At 39.9% G+C, this 19,083-nt stretch overlaps 2 protein-coding genes and 1 long non-coding RNA gene across 15 annotated transcripts in view; 2 read left to right on the top strand and 1 right to left on the bottom strand.

Moving 5' to 3' along the window:
* LOC121718788 (NACHT, LRR and PYD domains-containing protein 3-like) overlaps positions 1 to 19,083 on the top strand; it is a 1,510,793-nt gene that overhangs the window by 639,213 nt on the left and 852,497 nt on the right. The gene's annotated exons all lie outside the window — the stretch shown is intronic.
* The window catches only part of LOC121719082, a 530,903-nt gene that overhangs the window by 49,076 nt on the left and 462,744 nt on the right, over positions 1 to 19,083 (bottom strand). The gene's annotated exons all lie outside the window — the stretch shown is intronic.
* Positions 1 to 19,083, top strand: part of LOC121718817 (zinc finger protein 436-like) — a 58,191-nt gene that overhangs the window by 21,788 nt on the left and 17,320 nt on the right. For 2 of the 4 annotated variants that reach the window (XM_042104093.1, XM_042104096.1), the window contains 2 exons: positions 1,784 to 2,059; positions 2,180 to 3,799. The exons of 1 other annotated variant lie outside the window; for it this stretch is intronic. In XM_042104093.1, coding sequence (XP_041960027.1) covers positions 1,784 to 2,059; positions 2,180 to 3,144 — 1,241 coding nt within the window. In that variant the 3' untranslated portion in view covers positions 3,145 to 3,799. Of the gene's footprint in view, positions 1 to 1,783; positions 2,060 to 2,179; positions 3,800 to 19,083 lie in introns of those variants that run through there. One more of the 4 variants, XM_042104094.1, reaches the window with a different exon arrangement.

Raw genomic sequence — 19,083 nt, 5'->3', positions numbered from 1 at the left:
GTGCAAACCTTTATATTTGCTTTTTTACCTTTTTATTTTGCAGTCTCTATAGCAAAATAATTACAGATACGTTATACACTCTGGAATGTTGATGGCTGACCCACACAAAATATTGACATAGTCTCTATAGCAAGATGATTACAGATACGTTGTACACTCTGGAATGTTGATGGCTGACCCAGGTACAGGTGCTAATGTACCAGTGATGTAGAATAATAGACAGACAGGTGCACTGAAGGACATTATCATGGCCTTATGGGGCAGCCGTGGCCTACTGGTTAGCGCTTCAGACTTGTAACCGGAGGGTTGCCTGTTCGAACCCCGACCAGTAGGCACGGCTTAAGTGCCCTTGAGCAAGGCACCTAACCCCTCACTGCTCCCCGAGCGTCGAGGTTAGTGTGTGCTTCACCTCACTGTGTGTTCACTGTGTGCTGAGTGTGTTTCAGTAATTCACGGATTGGGATAAATGCAGAGACCAAATTTCCCTCACAGGATCAAAAGAGTATATATACTTATGCTTACTTAACTGCTGATTACCCAGACATTGTTCCTGAAGTACAGGTGCTAATACTATAACTATTCATATGATAACATTTGATTATCCAACCAATTTTCCTGAAGTACAGGTGCTAATATTGTGACTGTTCATATAACTGAAGATAACTGAGACACCGCACCACTGCACTGACTGTGGAAAGGCCTTTACTCAAGGTACACCAGAGTATCCACACAGAAGAAAAGCCATATCAGTGCACTACATGCAGGAAGAGTTTTAGTCTAAGCTCAAACCTCCTTAAACATCAGCGCACACATACAGGAGAAAAAACACACCAGTGCACTGGCTGTGGGAAGAGTTTCAGGACTAAATCAGACGTCACCATCCATCAGCGTACACATACAGGAGAAAAGCCATATCAGTGTTCTACATGTGGGAGGAGTTTCAGGACTAAATCAGAAGTCACCATCCATCAGTGCACACATACAGGAGAAAAGCCATATCAGTGCACTACATGTGGGAAGAGTTTCAGTCACAGCTCAAGTCTTAAGAACCACCAGAAATTGCATACAGTATGCGTACATTAGACGTGCTAAAGTGACTAACCTAGTGATGGATCAAGAGAGAGAGTACACCCCTGAATGGTTTGTTGTGGTGGTTTTGCATTATTCGTTAGCTGCGTGTGCTATCAATGTACTTTTCATTCCATCCATTTACTGCACCATACTGCGATGCGGTAGGCCTGTCAAAAATATCTGATCATTGTAGGCGACAGTACTCTAGTATACTTCAGAATTCTAAATTGATCATTTCTGCCCTCAAGTTGAGCCTACTGTAATTGTGTACGGGCAAAATCTGGAACTAAAGGATGGTGTGTAAGGAATAAAACACACAGCGATTCCAGTATTAGAAAAACTCAATTTTATTACAAAACTGAATAAGAATCAGTTCAGACATGCTCTCTGGATTGTGTTCAGAAACAAACACCTTTATACATGCACATGTACGTACAAATGACTAGCCTAGAAATCTAGACGCACCCTAGCGGCAGCAAATGTCCTTTGCAGCCAGGGTAGTCTAACTCTCCGTTGGCTTGCAAGCTGGAAAAATTAAACTTCTATCGGACCAATCACATCATGCGACGGTTACGCGTGAATTTCCTGCTACTTGAAAACAAATAAGACGGATGCTGTTGTTGGCACTTGTTTGTGTAATCTTTCAATTGTAATTGTAAATTACAAATGCAATTCAGATGTAATGTTTGACTGGATTTGTTTCACAATACAGAAATGGAGTTTGAAATGTCAGGATTTACTGAACCAACACTGCTGCCTATGCCAGTGAAGGAGATAAAAGAAGAAGAGGTTGATGATTCCCTTCAGGAAAATCTGTTTGCAGTTCAGAAAGAAGAAGAAAACCCTGGACTGGATCATGACTTCAAGACTGAAACACACACATCACTAACATTTAAACGCAAAGAAGAAACGTCTTCAGTGAAGGATATCAAACAGGAGGAGGAATATGATGTAAGAGAATATGGACAGAAAGACTCTTCTCCTACCGGTAAGTTACTCATTAGTGTTTTGTCTCGAGGAAATATTGATGCATGAACATCAATTACAATAATAATAATTATAGAGTATTTCAAATTGTTTTCTTGTCCTTCTATTGAAAATCATCAAGAAAGCAACACCGATGAGATGAGACATGCTGTGGAAATTGAACATCATTGTAATGAATGTGGAAAGACCTTCACTAGGATGGATCATCTCAAGACTCACCAGAGGATCCATACTGGAGAAAAGCCATATCAGTGCACTGACTGTGGGAAAAGTTTCAGGACTAAGCAAGAGGTCACCATCCATCAGCGCACACATACAGGAGAAAAGCCATATCAGTGTACTACATGTGGGAAGAGTTTCAGGACTAAGGCAGACGTCACCATCCATCAGCGCACACATACAGGAGAAAAGCCATATCAGTGTACTACATGTGGGAAGAGTTTCAGGACTAAGCAAGCAGTCACCATCCATCAACGCACACATACAGGAGAAAAGCCATATCAGTGTTCTACATGTGGGAGGAGTTTCACCACTAAATCAAAGATCACCATCCATCAGCGCACACATACAGGAGAAAAGCCATATCAGTGTACTACATGTGGGAAGAGTTTCAGGACTAAGGTAGAGGTCACTATCCATCAGCGCACACATACAGGAGAAAAGCCATATCAGTGTACTACATGTGGGAAGAGTTTCAGGACTAAGATAGGGGTCACCATCCATCAGCGCACACATACAGGAGAAAAGCCATATCAGTGTACTGCATGCGGGAAGAGTTTCAGGACTAAATCAAAGATCACCATCCATCAGCGCACACATACAGGAGAAAAGCCATATCAGTGTTCTACATGTGGGAAGAGTTTCAGTAGTAGCTCAAATCTTAGTCAACATCAGCACACACATACAGGAAAAAAGCCATATCACTGCACTACATGTGGGAAGAGTTTCAGTAGTAGCTCAAATCTTAGTCAACATCAGCACACACATACAGGAGAAAAGCCACATCAGTGCACTACATGTGGGAAGAGTTTCAGTCAAAGCTCAAATCTTAAGAACCATCAGAAATTGCATACAGGAGTTGACTAATAGAAATGCTAAATGGACCGAGTATGTGTTTTTATAAAATCAGAGCTCATGTACAGACAACTTTATTCAGCTAATGCAAGATGAAGAACAAGTACCACATCATCCTTGACCAGAAGGATGAATTGCCTGTGTGATACAATCAGCTGTGGCTGCCCTCCATGATCTGATTAAGATGCAGTTTGTTTTTGCTTTTCCCCTTGTCCTTCGTAATTTATAATGTGCAATAACATATGTTATTTGAACACCTATGAAGTAGATCCATTTTTTGGCCTTATCACAGTTGTATATTAATTCGCCAAACTTGTTGTGAATTTTAAATGAACTGTCATGTTGCATCCAAGCCGTAAAATACAGATGTACATAACGTAGCAACATTTAGCATATGACAGAAATGCTTTTAGCGAGTTGGATGGTAGTAGGCTAAGTAAAATAACAATGTTTCAAAGACAAGGTACATCAGAATCCTGGGATATGCCCGCTTGACCACGAGAGTGATACAACTAATGCCTGGCCTTTGGCCATAGCAACCATCCATTTAGAACTAGTAACAGCAAGTTGCAAAATTGTTAATATGTGACGGAAAAAGTAGTTCTACAAACACATGTCATGCTATTCTTATGACGGGTACATGTCACTCTTATGTAGACCTCTTCAAATAAAGTGTTACTAAAAAATTTGACTTATTTTAAGACATTATTGATGTTTATGACTGTTGTCATAATGTGTTATTCGGTTTTTGGAATGTCAAGTTGACATTGTTTGGGTGTCATCTTCATGTCAACTTGACATTAGCCAAGATGACATTATTTGACAGTGTCTTTGTCATGACAACTTGACATTAGCCAATAAAATGTAACCCGTTTACAATATTGTCATGACAAACTTGACATTAATCAAGAAAGAAATGCAAGGTGTTTGGCATGTTTGTCATGAGAACTTGACATGTAACTGTGTTTGGCCTGACTTATCTTCTTGGTATATGAAGTGATGAGTCTAAATAATTGACTGTCATGACACCATTAAAAATTGGTCATGAGTACTTTTCTTGACTTCAACTACAGTAGTACAGTTTTGGCTTGTCATTAAGCTGTCACAAAGAACTATTACACACCAAAATAGTTTCCTGACAGTGTCATGAATACTTACCTTTGACCTAAAGCATTGGTTCCCAAAGACTGGGCCGTGACCCACGGGTGGGTCGCAGGAGATTTTATTTGGGTCGCCAACATAAGTCTCAATTTATGTTGTGTAGGCTAATAGCTTAGCCTACCATTCAGCCAGGGAAGCTAGCACCTTTCTTTTAGGATCTAGTTTGTTTACTACCACAGTCTAGTGGTGTCATGTTTTTGTCATAACTCAATCTGTGTATTTTTGCATGTAGTATAGTTGCACAAACAATACCAGATACCAACTCTTCAGCTTGGCAGATTAAAAGATTAAAATCTCAAAGACCGTGCTGTCAACAATGAACCATCCCTGTCATCCATAGACTGGCCGGACATATGCTATTGATAGTTTCAATTGTAGATGCACTCTTTACAGTTAATAGCAGCCGTCTCACGAACTCCACTCAAGTAGCCTAAAGGCGCATTATTTTACGAACTCCACTACAGTAACCTAAAGGCGCATTATCGTTCATCGTTCTGTATTCTTCACCTATTGCGCAAAAGCCTCTTGTTCTGATATTTATTCATTTCACAGTCTTACAACATAGCCTATCACAACACCAATACAGCCTTAGCACAAACAATCACACTTTTAAAAATGTGGAAAATGCGGATTTAAATTCCAAATAAAGAAACCTCCACAATTAGGCTACAATATAAAGACTTGAGTTATTTGCATAGGCTATGTTTACATCGGAATCGACGTCCACGGTGTTATGGATCCAAATGTCTGCAACGCAACGTAGACCAACATCTCTCTTAGATATTCAGGAACAGCTTATTATGCTGAGAGTGACTCGCAGCATGCGATAATATCCCCAAACTCTCGGATGCACATTAAAACTGATATTTTCTGATCTTTACTGATCCATTGTAGAATGGTTTGAAGGGGCCCAACATAGAAAAGTTTTAGAAGCCATGGCCTAAAACATCAACAATTTGGGCAGTATTTGGTGGTTGCATGTTACATCTGAAGATAATTGGGTTGCGATGGTCTATCGTTCTTAAAAAGTGGGTCCCCAGAAAAAAAGTACAGTGAACCATCTGAACATGTCATTAAGTGCCATTACACTATCATGTATGTCCTATTTCTGTACATTTTACATTTCTGGAACATTTAGTCTAACTTCAACTATAATAACAAGAGTTTATTTCAGCAATGAATTTTGCAAAACCCTAATACATGGGCATGTTAACATGCCAGCTAACCTAACTGTGCATGTGGAACATGCATTAAACTATTCACATACTAGTCTTTAACCACCATTTCATTGCCGTCATTTCTGAAGCTTTTTCAAATCAGGCACGAGGGACTGAGGGGTTCGATTTCCCCCTGAGACGCCATATTTGTTTTTTGTATGTCTGCCATGCAGGTTCAATATGTTGAGTATGTGCACTGTTTTCTGGATTTACAAAGTTTTGTTTGTGGCAGACTGAGAATTGCCTATACCCATACTGGGAAAGTTGATTCTTGTAAGCTCGCCATTCATCTGTGAGGATGGATTCATTGGTACTGTCGTACACCTTGAAATTCCTGACCAGTTTCAAAATGGGTCTTTTTTTTAAACACACTGAATAGGGACGCCTTTGTATGGAATAGACCTAATATGAGCCTCACACATACATTTTACAATGGGTTGCATTTACTATCATGGGCATTTTTCATTTTATCATTAATATCACCCTACATGTGTCAAGCACCAACCTCTCTGAGTAATTTTGCCATTCTTGACAAAGTCTTCTAGCTTGCTGCAATCCCAACTGCTATCGTATCCAGTTGTTTCAACTGCAAACATTGCGCAAACCTTTAGATTTGCTTTTTTTACCTTTTTATTTTGCAGTCTCTATAGTAAGATACTTACAGATACGTCATACACTCTGGAATGTTGATGGCTGACCCACACTAAATATTGACATAGTCTATATAGCAACATACTTACAGATATGTCATACACTCTGGAATGTTGATGGCTGACCCAGGTTCCCGTGCTAATGTGCCAGGTGTACCAGTGCTGTAGAATAATAGACAGACAGGTGCACTGGAGGACGATATTCATATGATCTGATATGCTAATACTATAACTATTCATATGATACCTGCTAATCATCCAGCAATTGTTCCTGAAGTACAGGTGCTAATATTGTATAATGAGAGACAGACAGGTGCACTGGATACTATTCATATGATACCTGCTAATTATCCAGCAATTGTTCCTGAAGTACAGGTGCTAATATTGTATAATGAGAGACAGACAGGTGCACTGGAGGATACTATTCATATGATACCTGCTGATTATCCAGCCCTTGTTCCTAAAGTACAGCTATTAATATGATAACATTTGATTATCCAGCCATTGTTCCTGAAGTACCGGTGCTAATATTGTGTCTATTCATATAACTGAAGATTGTAGGCTACAGTAATAAACAGACCACCTCAGTATTAAAGGTTGATCATTTCTGTCCTCAAGTTGAACCTACTGTTCATGCAGGGGCAACAAATAAATCTGGAATTAAATGATATAACAATGGTATTTTAAGTGGTTAATTAAACTATCTTTATGAAACTTAAGTCACAGAAATGGGTAAAAACAACACAAATGTTTACAAGGGAATAATAGTTTGTCATTCTATTCCAATCACCTTAACAATATAACATATCATAGTAAAAGAGACGTAATGTGAAAGACTGAAAAGTTCAGCCACCAACATTTTGACTGAGTCAGCATCATGCACAATTTGATGAATGACTTGACTAATGACTAATAATCCTGCCATTCTCCAGGAGTTCCACAGCGTCCTGTTTTGCATGTACCTCCGCTGTTACAATGGCAAATTCGGTACCATTCTTCATGCAGACCCTGTGCAGATACCTTGACAGGGATTTCTGGGTTTTCATGCACACAGGGCACAGCAGATAGTCTCTGTTTGCTTGTTTCCTGCAAAAAGAAAACAAGGCATTGAGTATAATGTCCTACACTCTGAACATTACAAAAGCATAATCATATGTGCTGATTTACAATCAAGTCCCTAAGCAACTATTAGAAACCACAAAGGGAGCAGAAGAACCGCAGCTAAACTGGAAGAAATGGCTTAATGAAACTGTTATTTAACTTACCTTAGGAGCCATTTGTCAGGAATGGATAAAAACAAACCAGTAGAAAATGCTTCTCAAGATGACTGGAGCACTGAGTCAAAGGCTCAAAGGGAGAAAGTGAAATAAGGCTTAAAATAAAGCTTCAGCAGTAGCAACTGAAATAGTTTTTTTAACTTGGTAAAAGCCTAAGAGTAAAAGCTATTTAGAATTATCAACAAAAATGCTATTTTTGGCTTCTGATAAGAGAGCAGGCCTCTGTCTTCTGTCCAGAACATACATGGGCAACATACGGTCTGCGGGCCACATCCGGCCCGTGGGCTTTCCCTGACCGGCCCGCGTAAGGTCCGTGAAAGAACAATAGTCAAGAGCCTAGCATAGAGATAATGCATGCAAATCAATATCGTTGTTTTTATTTTGAAAGCGACTGCTATTTGTACGCCCATACATTTGTGCGTGGATGCATGCGACGTAAACACCCTCACTGATGTGCTGGTGAATAGAATTTATGCTTCTGCGTCGACACAATGCAGTTGCCTTTACGTCGGCGTAAACCTTTCAAAGTTTTGTGTCTCTTATGTCTGCGTCGCTCACCACCGCAAAGTTTGTTAGAACAAACTCCTACTGCTGCTCGTTGTCGATATGAAGTGTTCATTTCAAAACATTACTGGCAGATAGACAGTTTACAATCGGATAACCCCGTAATTGTAACCAAAATATGTTGTTTTTGAGTTTATTTGCAAAGCTTATGTTAGCGAACTAGTATGATGCTACTACCAGTGTTGGGGATGTTACTTTTAAAAAGTAGTGTTTGCTCGTTACTCCTCAAAAAAGTAACCCGTTATGTCGTTAAGTACCCTCTATGGAAAGTAACTTATTACGTTACTCGTTACTTTTACGTTACTTTTGTTGCTCGACTTTGGGCAGAATCCAATATCAGGTATTTATTTTGTGCTCTTTATTATAAAAAATGCCACAAACAGAGCACTTGACAAGAAAACATTGGGCTTATAGGCTTCCACACCACCACTAAAGCCCTATGAAACAATATCAAATCATATAGCCTCGCTACATCTTGGCCATATAGGTGAACACAAAATATATGAGGGCTTATTTTATAGCCTTATACTCTTTCATTAAACAGGTGCAAATTTGGTGCAAAGCTTGTGCAAATCGTATCAATAGGCTGGCAGTTGAGTTAACAAACAAAGTAGACAAAATCAGGGGACAGTGTAGGCTATAGCCTGACGAGCCAGACCCACATTTGCTGCCGCTAGGGTGCGTCTAGATTTCTAGACTAGGCTAGGCTACAACTAACACTCACATTCCTCCCCTTAGTTCAGTCCACATAGGCTGGCGTGTGGAGCTCCTGCCTATTGCGCAAGCGCGCAACTGAGAAAGCAGCGTCACTGTCAAATTTGTCCCTGGGAAAAGTAACGTTGCGCCGATATGAAAAAGGAACTACGTTACGTTACCAAATTTTCAGTAGTAACGCGTTACACTACTTTTTACTCAAAAAAATAGTTATGTTACTGTAACTCGTTACTTTGTAACTCGTTACACACAACACTGGCTACTACCCACAGGTTGCTTGAAGCAGCCGGCTGAACACAGAGCGAGTTGACCAATCACAGTTATGTGCATGAAGTTAAAGCAAAAACATAGCCTACATTTTAAAAATAGTTTTCTTTGTGCATGTTGATTAACTAATGACAGCCTACTATTATCTGCTCCACATTTTCATAGTCTAATTCTGCATAGAGTTAATTTAATGATGGTAATGATTTAATGATGAAATATTGCTGAGTGTTGATGAAATGGTGGCACAGGCCTATCGGTTGTACTGACTCCTTCACATTTTCATGACCTAGCCTAATTATATAGATATTGTAGTACTTTTTTATATCAGTCTTTGAAAACTGAAAAAAAAAATGTCATGTCAAAAAATCATTTTCGAGAATGAGGATTAAATACTGGACATAGATTAACTATTGTCTCCCTCACATTTTCATCTGTTCTTACGACTAGTAAACAAAACCATATGATTTACTTAATGTTATACAAGAACAGAATAGAATTGAACAGAATTGAGTTCAGACTTGAGTTCGGTATTTTGGGACCGGCCCTCCTCAACAGTCCCAGTTTGTCATGTGGCCCCTTGGGGAAATTAGTTGCCCACCCCTGGTCCAGAAGAATGATGTCTGATGATCTCTGATGATGGAGAGTGGCTCAGAAGAGAACCAAGGAGATAACTGACCAATGCTGGCCTGTGCTTTTATATGAAATGTGTTGGTGTTGTGACCTGACAGCCCCGCCCACATCCATGCATTTACAATAAACCAAAACTTAATGGCCTCCCCTTTGTTTAGGTCAATAGCCATCTGCAGGGTCCCCATGGTCATGGAAAACTGGAAAAGTGATGGAATTGTACAATCCTATTTTTCAGGCCTGTAGAAATCATGGAATTCAGTAAATTCATTGAAATCTTTAGAAAAGACCTGAAATGTATTTATTTGTATTCTTGCTATCCTGTTTGAGCTCGTGCACCAGTACGAACTGTTGTGCCTCAGTAAAATCTCAAGTTCAGGTTCAACTACTTCCTGTATTTAGCAGCAGTAATGTACAGTATTAATATAATAACAGGATAAGAAGAATTTTGTCAAATTCACAAAGTCAAAGCAGCAATACAAAATGTAATTATAGAGGCACACACATCACATCATCAAATCTTCATGCCAAACCCAGTTAAGAAAAGTCTATGTGAGGAGAATTGAAATATGTGGAAGCTAACAAAATTGAGTGCCCTAATTCAAAGGTAGCATTTGTTAGCGTTAGTACAAATAGTATGATAGCCTACCACAGGCCTACGATCTAAACATAATTGATTAAATTATAGTTGAAAACAACTACTGCATAATTCCATGGAGTGCTGAAATTTATTTTTTGACCAATTCTGAGCTATGAAACTCCTCAACCATGCGTGATGGTTGTGAAGGTAATGCAGTATCATAACTATTCCACCTGTGTGTGCCTGGTCAAAATTGTATTTTTTTGCTCTGGAACAGCTAATTATACACAGGACTGCCTTGTGTTTGCTAATGTCTGCTATTTACTGTGATGTATGGTTTGTCATGTGTTGAGTGAAGAGATTGTGAGAGATCCCACCAAGACAAATGGGTGTGGAGATGGGCACAATTGGAATGTTGATCGGCTGACCCAGGTACAGGTGATAATGTGCCAGGTGTGCCAGTGTGTAGAATAATAGACAGACAGGTGCACTGGAGGAAACTATTCATATGATACCTGCTGATTACCTCCACCTGCTGGTGGAGTGTTCATCATCTCCACCTACCCTCCTTTGTGGAGTGTTAATTACCCCACCTACCCTCCTATGTGGAGTATTAATTACCCCACCTACCCTCCTTTGTGGAGTGTTAATTACCCCACCTACCCTCCTTTGTGGAGTATTAATTACCCCACCTACCCTCCTTTGTGGAGTGTTCATCACCCCACCTACCCTCCTATGTGGAGTATTAATTACCCCACCTACCCTCCTTTGTGGAGTATTAATTACCCCACCTACCCTCCTTTGTGGAGTGTTAATTACCCCACCTACCCTCCTTTGTGGAGTATTAATTACCCCACCTACCGTCCTTTGTGGAGTGTCTCCAAGTGCATCCATGGCCACGCCCATTTGACACCCTATCATTCTAGTTTGCATCATAAAGGTTCCTGTCACTGATTGGTTAGTCAGACTAGTGAGTCAGAGAGAAGAGGCATTAGATAAACACCACCTAGTGCAGTCAGTTGTCTGAAGTCACCTGTTCCAAGGTAGGCACTGGGATACTCTGAGAACATACACAATATCTTTATTCAACTGACAAAACAACTATTGTATTTATTTGTCTGCACGTGTTTGTTTAATCATTCAATTGTAATTGTAAATTACAAATGCAATTCAGATGTAATGTTTGACTGAATTTGTTTCACAACACAGAACTGGAGTCTACAATGTCTGGATTTAATGATCCAACACTGCTGCCAATGCCAGCAAAGGAGATAAAGCAAGAAGAGTTTGATGATTTCCTTCAAGAGTATCTGTTTGCAGTTCAGAAAGAAAAAGAAAACCCTGGACTGGATCATGACTTCAAGACTGAAACACACACATCAGCAATGTTTCACTGCAAAGAAGAAAAGTCTCCACAGATGGAAAGTAAACAGGAGGAATCTGATTTAAGAGAGCATGGTCAGAAAGAATCTTCTACTGGTAAGTTACTAATAAGTGTTCTATCTCCTGTATGAAATGCACTATATAAATACAGTTGACATGACTTGTGGAATGTTTGAAGTAAAACAAACATGTATTACCTTTATGTTAATTAGTAGAGTTTCAAACTGTTTACTTGTCCTTTTCTTGCAAATGAACAAGAAATCAACTCAGATGAGATGAGACATACTGGGGAAAAGCCGTACCAGTGCACTGACTGTGGAAAGGCCTTCAATCGAACATCTTATCTCAAGACACACCAGAGGATCCATACTGGGGAAAAACCATACCAGTGCACTGACTGTGGAAAGGCCTTCAGTGACATAACTGTTCTCAAGAGACACCAGAGGATCCATACTGGGGAAAAACCATACCAGTGCACTGACTGTGGAAAGGCCTTCAGTGACATAACTGTTCTCAAGAGACACCAGATGATCCATTCTGGGAAAAAACCATATCAGTGCACCACATGTGGGAAGAGTTTCAGGACCAAGACAGAGGTCACCATCCATCAGCGCACACATACAGGAGAAAAGCCATATCAGTGCACTACATGTGGGAAGACCTTTCAATCAAAATCTCATCTCAAGAGACACCAGAGGATCCACACTGGAGAAAAGCCATATCAGTGCACCACATGTGGAAAGAGTTTCAGGACTAAGACAGAGGTCACCCTCCATCAGCTCACACATACAGTAGAAAAGCCATATCAGTGCACCACATGTGGGAAGAGTTTCAGGACTAAGACAGAGGTCACCATCCATCAGCGCACACATACAGGAGAAAAGCCATATGCATGCCCCACATGTGGAAAGAGTTTTAGGGCTAAGCAAGTCGTCACCATCCATCAGCGTACACATACAGGAGAAAAGCCATATCAGTGTACTGACTGTGGAAAGGCCTTTGGTCGAAAATCTAATCTCGAGACACACCAGAAGATCCATACAGGGGAAAAGCCATATCAGTGTTCTACATGTGGGAAGAGTTTCAAGACTAAATCGTATGTCACCACCCATCAGCGCATACATACAGTAGAAAAAACATATTATTGCACTCCATGTGGGAAGAGTTTCAGGACTAAGATAGAGGTCACCAGCCATCAGCGCACACATACAGGAGAAAAGCCATATCAGTGTACTACATGTGGGAAGAGTTTTACTCGTAGAACAACTCTTAATACCCACCAGAAAGTGAAACATTAGAAATAATTAATTGACTAAAAGGGTTTACTAATGAATCAGAGCTTAGAGTTTACATAGTTCACATTAATGCAATTAAGAGATTCTCATCGTCTGATTTTGAAAGGAAAACATGACTGAGTTTTTTTGTTTAACATTCAACTGAGTCAATGTCAAATCAAAAGATAAATACCTCATGAAGTCAGATATGCCAGATAAATCTATAATACACATCTCAGGTCAAATGCTTAAACTCTTGCGGCCTTCATCATGGATAATAATGAGTTTGTAAATGTTATTTCATCATTGTAAATAAATTTCTTGTATACGTACAACACTGCATGATTATCTCAATGGCAAGGTATCTCAATGTTTTTATATATATAAATCCACTTCTTATGTACAACCCCAAAACAGAAAAAGTTGGGACGTTGTGTAAATGTGAATAAAAACAGAATGTAAAAATCTGCAAATCTCTTAAACTCATATTTACTTGCAAAAAGGACACAGACAGCATATCAAATGTTGAAAATGACAAATTTGACTATTTCATGGAAAATATATGTTAATTTTGAATTTGATACCAGCAACATGTTTCAAAAAAAGTTGGGACAGGGATAACAAAATGCTGGAAAAGGTGTGTAATTATAAAGAAAACAAAAGGGTGGAATGTTTCACAACTAATTAGGGTAACTGGCAACATGATTGGGAATGAAAAAGCATCCCAGAGAGGCAGGGTTTCTTAGAAGTAAAGATGTAGGAGTATTCATCACTCCGTGTAAACCTGTGTACACAAATAATGAGACGATGTCATTTTAATGCTTGTTAAGATGAAATTGTGAAGTATTTTGGGGGTTCATTATCTACAAGACATGATATTATTGAAACATTCAGAGAATCCAGAGAAATCTTTGTGAACAAAAGAAGGAGCTGAAAAACACATTGGATGATCATGGTCTTCTGGACCTCAGATGGCACTGCATCGATACCAGACCTGTTAACAGACCTGTCATTGTATGGGCTCAGGAAAACCTCTGATAACCATTGTCTATGTGCACAGTTTAATATCAATTCAAAAACTGCAGCCAACATTGTAACAGCTAAAATTGTATTGAGACATGATACAGAAAATACCACCGTCTTATCTGGGCCTGAGGTTGTTTAAAATGGATTGAGGTAACATGCAAAAAGGTCCTGTGGGTAGACCAATCAAAATTTGCCATTATTTTTGGAAATCATGGACTCATCTGGGCTAAAGAGGAGAGGGCCTATCCATGTATCCAACCTAACCAACTTCTTTTAGTGCTCAGTTCGAAATCCAGCATCTATGACTGTGTGGAGGAACACTAGTGCCTACAGCATGGGCATCATATTTGGCAAAGCACAATCAATTCTGAAAGATGTGTACAGGTTTTGAGCAACATATACTGCCATCCAGACAATATCTATTCCAGGGAAGACCTTGAATATTTCAGGAAAACAATGGCAAAATGAATTCTGCACATATTTAAATAGTATTTATCCATAGAGGAAGAGTCCATGTGCTAAATGGCCTGTCTGCAGTCCAGATTTGTCAAATTAGGTGCATAATGGAATGGAAAACATGACTAAGGATACCCCATAGGTTTTCTGTTTTGGGGTTGTAAAATGGCTTCTTCAGTCAAACATTAAAAAGAATACTCACAAACACTAAATTCTGGAACCCCTGAAGTGACTTGGAGGGCTAAAAAAGAAAAGAAAGTGAGAAAAACATGTAAAACATTTCTTCTCTTTGACTCACTCCAAAGTTTTGCTCTGGACATTAGGTCAGCAAAGAAAAACATGAGCAAATTGAATATGCTTCATATCAAGTAAGCCTGTATTCTTTAGGCAATTAATGCCACTGATCCCATTAGTTTTAAGATTATGTGTATTGACGTTGCCAAGTTTGCTCGTTGTTGTAGTCCTACTATTGGGGTTGCACTATCGGTGTTGCATTATCTTTTTAAATAAATGAGAACCAATCGAGCAAAGGTGTCTCTGATTGGAAATCAGACAGGTGTCTCTGATGGCTGGCAAGTGTTGCCCATAGACAGTAAGGTGTTGCCCCCAGCAATATGGTGGCTTCGTTGATATATGACCACAAGGACTTGTTCCCTAGCAGGACACGGTCATCCAGAGGTTGCCTGAACTGATTTGGTCTAGTGTAGTGTGAAATACTGTTTTGTAATAAAATTGAGTTTTGCTAATATTGGTAACCTTGTGTCTTTTATTCTTTACACAACATTGTTATATCATTTAATTCCAGATTTATTTGTTGCCCCTGCATGAACAGTAGGTTCAACTTGAGGATAGAAATTATCAACCTATAATACTGAGGTGGTCTGTTTAATACTGTAGCCTAGAATCTTCAGTTATAGGAATAGTCACAATATTAGCACCGGTACTTCAGGAGCAATGGCTAGGTTATCAAATATTATCATATGAATAGTTATAGTATTATCACCTGTACTTCAGGAACAATGTCTGGATAATCAAATGTTATCATATTAATAGCTGTACTTCAGGAACAATGGCTGGCTAATCAGCAGGTATCATATGAGTAGTATCCTCCAGTGCACCTGTCTGTCTCTCATTATACAATATTAGCACCTGTACTTCAGGAACAATGGCTGGATAATTAGCAGGTGTCATATGAATAGTTATAGTATCAGCATATCATATCATATAGTATCCTCCAGTGCACCTGTCTGTCTATTATTCTACACACCAGGCATATTAGCACCTGTACCTGGGCCAGCCATCAACATTCCAATTGTGCCCATCTCCACACCATTTCAGACTTCACTTCCAGACATTAAAATGTAGGGTCTTGGCACTCACTGTTGACAGTGCTCAGTCCGAGGGGTGGGATAATTGGCTGTCTTTCAAATTCCCTCTGCACAAAATAGGACAGTGCTACAGCTCATGAGTCTCATGCGTTTCCCCATCAGCGGAGCTAGTTGGCTAGTTCAAACTTTTGCCAACTTAAAAAAAGCTTAACTCGTGTCACGCTGTTCGCCAACAGCAACATTCATCTTCTTTGTTTTCAAGTAGCAGGGAATTCAAGCCAAACCATTGCAACTCTGTCATCAGTTATTATGTTAAGCCCGCCTAACGTCTCTATACACAATGTGATTGGCCCTATCGAAGTTACATTTTTCCAGCTCGCAAGCCAACAGAGGCTTGCTAGACTAGCAAATTACATTTGCTGCCGCTGGATTTCTAGGCTAGGCTACAGGTGCAGTATTTGAGGAACCAATCTGTGGCTCTCTGATCACATTGATAGACACATTCATATCAGTGAACTGAAACACTGGAACATCAAACCCTGACAGTCCATTAGATCAGCAGTCCCCAACCACCGGGCCACGGGACATTCCTAACCGGGCCGTAGCCTACGACATGAGTTTTAAAAAAATGCATGCGAACTAAACTAAATTTAATTCGCAATAATGTCACGTTTTTACATGGCATAGGTCTATATGCAGTTGTTTGATTGCACACATATTTGCATTTTGCCAGGTCTATTTTCTTACGTCTGTCTGTCCCGCCTTCAACACTTTTACATAGGCTATTGCCTTCAGCGCTGCGCAGCCTCAGGTCAGCTCACTTCACTTGATCAGTTCTTGGCGAACGGTAGTGTCACACGAAGTTAGCTAAACTGCTAGAATGAGCAACAAAAAACAAGCATCTTTAGCAGGTCACTGTGTTTGAGTTGCGAGAGCCGCTGCAGAGATTTCTTACAGAAAAAAAGTCACCGTTAGCTGCACATTTTAATGTCAAAACTCGCTTACCTGTGTGACATATTCGGGTTGCTTAATGACCTCAACCTGTCACTCCAGGGGAGAATGACGACGGTCTTTAAACTGGCAGATAAAGTCGCTGCATTTAAAGCCAAGCTTGATTTGTGGGGACGACGAGTGGACCGGGGTGTATTTGATATGTTCCAAACAGTAGTGGGGGTTTTGGGAGAGACTGAGGCAGGGCCCTTTCTCTCGCAGCTGGTGTGCGATCACCTTGTTGCGCTTTCAAATGAGTTTGAGCGTTACTTCCCATCCTCCAAAGATCCATGGCAAACCAATGAGTGGGTCCGCAACCCATTTGTCAATGTCCCAAATAGTCCTAACTTGTCAGCGCAGGAGGAAGAGCAGTTGATCGAAATTGCAAATTTGCGAAATTGCAAATCACACTCTTAAGAGTGTGTATAAGGAAACCTTTCTGGCGGGTTTTTGGATCAAAACCAGACATGTGGACTCGAGTCACATGACTTGGACTCGAGTCAGACTCGAGTCATGATTTTAATGACTTCAGACTTGACTTGATAAAATTCGGCATGACTTGCGACTCGACTTGGACTTGAATACTATTCACTCGAGACTTGACTCGGACTTTGCCTCTTTGACTTGTGACGACTTGACATGTCTCGAGTCAAAAACTAAATTTCCTGATCGTGGACCAGTCACCCCAGAGATGCTTTCCCTCCGCGACTAAAAAAAAAAAAAATAGCGGAGACAAGCGGCCAGTCCAGAGCACAGTTCAGTGCTGCCGCTACCCCCACATGCGTTACGCACTGTGTGTAGGGCACCAAGAGACAGAGAAACGACCAACATTTAGCTAATAACTAGTAGCTTTACTGCAAACTGATTTGCACTCTTGTTAGAGAACGTTTACAATGTCAAAATGCACCAACAGCATGTTACATAAAGATGATACTTTTCAAGTCCTCTCCATTAAGATCCAACTTGAACTTATGCTAGCCTACTCCATTTAATTGAGAACCCCATCTAAGCACGCACGAGAGGGAGAGAAAACGAGTGGCAGGTTCCAGCTGGCTTGTCATTGTTGATGATTGATATTTTCTTTTAAATATAAGAAACGTATAAAAGGAAATCATGAAGGCAACAAATACGAGATTAGGGGAAATTGCGGATTTATCCGGTTCTCACTACTGTTATAAACTATGAGATCCAGGTCACTATGACATAGGCTGCACTCACTGTGATTTGGAAAGTGGACAAGAATATGAAGAGTTGTCTTTGCCTTTGTTTAATGGAAATGGTGAGTCTTGAAGTAGGCCTATTCAATAATTTGTTTACATGAAGCACATTGATATGCCGATTGAAACGCATTCCACTCAGCTAGCTAGGTGGCTACTGGCTACCAGGCTCATAATTCACATTTAATTGCAAACAGAAAATGTCAAGCAAGCATCATGTCATACATGCATCTATTTCCAAAGGAATGAAAGCTGTTTGTGCCAACTTAATATAATACTTATCATTGTTAATATTGTGCTATTCATGTGGCACAAAAAATGTTTGAGTTTGTGGACTAGCCATAGGAATGGAGCTGGTAAAAAAAAGATCATTATGAGAATGTGTGGACAGTGGCACACAATGGGCTTAAAGTGACAGTGCACCATTTACAAATGAGATAAACAGCATCAAATGTGTAGTATTTCTTAAGAAATGAATACTTTAAAACAAAATTACTGTGTCATTATTATCTTTTAAATAATATAAAAGTGTTGACCTTGGCTTCCCTTATGAGTCGCCACTGGCAGACAGCCTAATAAATTGTTTGCAGGCAAATCTGTGGCCTAGCGCAGTGAAATGCCATCAGTCAAATTATTACTCATCCTTACAGTGGGCTCCGAAATTTGGAAAAACAATATTTTTATTTGTCATGTAGCTATCCGTTTTGTACAGATTACTCAGGTATGCACATGTGTATATTGTATGCGCATGCATATATCGTAAAAGATTTCAAGACAGAAACATTGAACATATTTTAATCTGTATTTATAAAAAAAAATTCTGTGGATTAGATGGAAGTGTTAAAATTATGATCGATAGTCTAATAATGCCATTATTAAGTGAAGAGTACCTGATGACTTGTTCAGGACCTGAAAAAGATTGGGACTTGGACTTGGACTCGACTTGGCTTTGATGAGACTTGGACTTGGACTCGACTTGCCCTTCTCTGTATTTACTTGGGACTTGACTTGGACTTGAGTGCTAAGACTTGGGACTTACTTGTGACTTGCCAAACAGTGACTTGGTCCCACCTCTGATCAAAACCAAAGCAGAATATCCCAAGATAGCCGTAAAAGCGCTGAAAACGTTTCCCACCACGTATCTATGCGAGGCCGGGTTTTCGGCAATGACTGCAGGGTCATTCCACGTCAGTTCAACCAGGGCCCACGCACTTAGGTCT

Source organism: Alosa sapidissima, chromosome 9, assembly GCF_018492685.1.
Source record: "Alosa sapidissima isolate fAloSap1 chromosome 9, fAloSap1.pri, whole genome shotgun sequence".
Lineage (NCBI taxonomy): Eukaryota > Metazoa > Chordata > Actinopteri > Clupeiformes > Clupeidae > Alosa > Alosa sapidissima.
The sequence above is the reverse complement of the archived record's forward strand: the minus strand, read 5'-3'. Positions and strand labels throughout refer to the sequence as shown.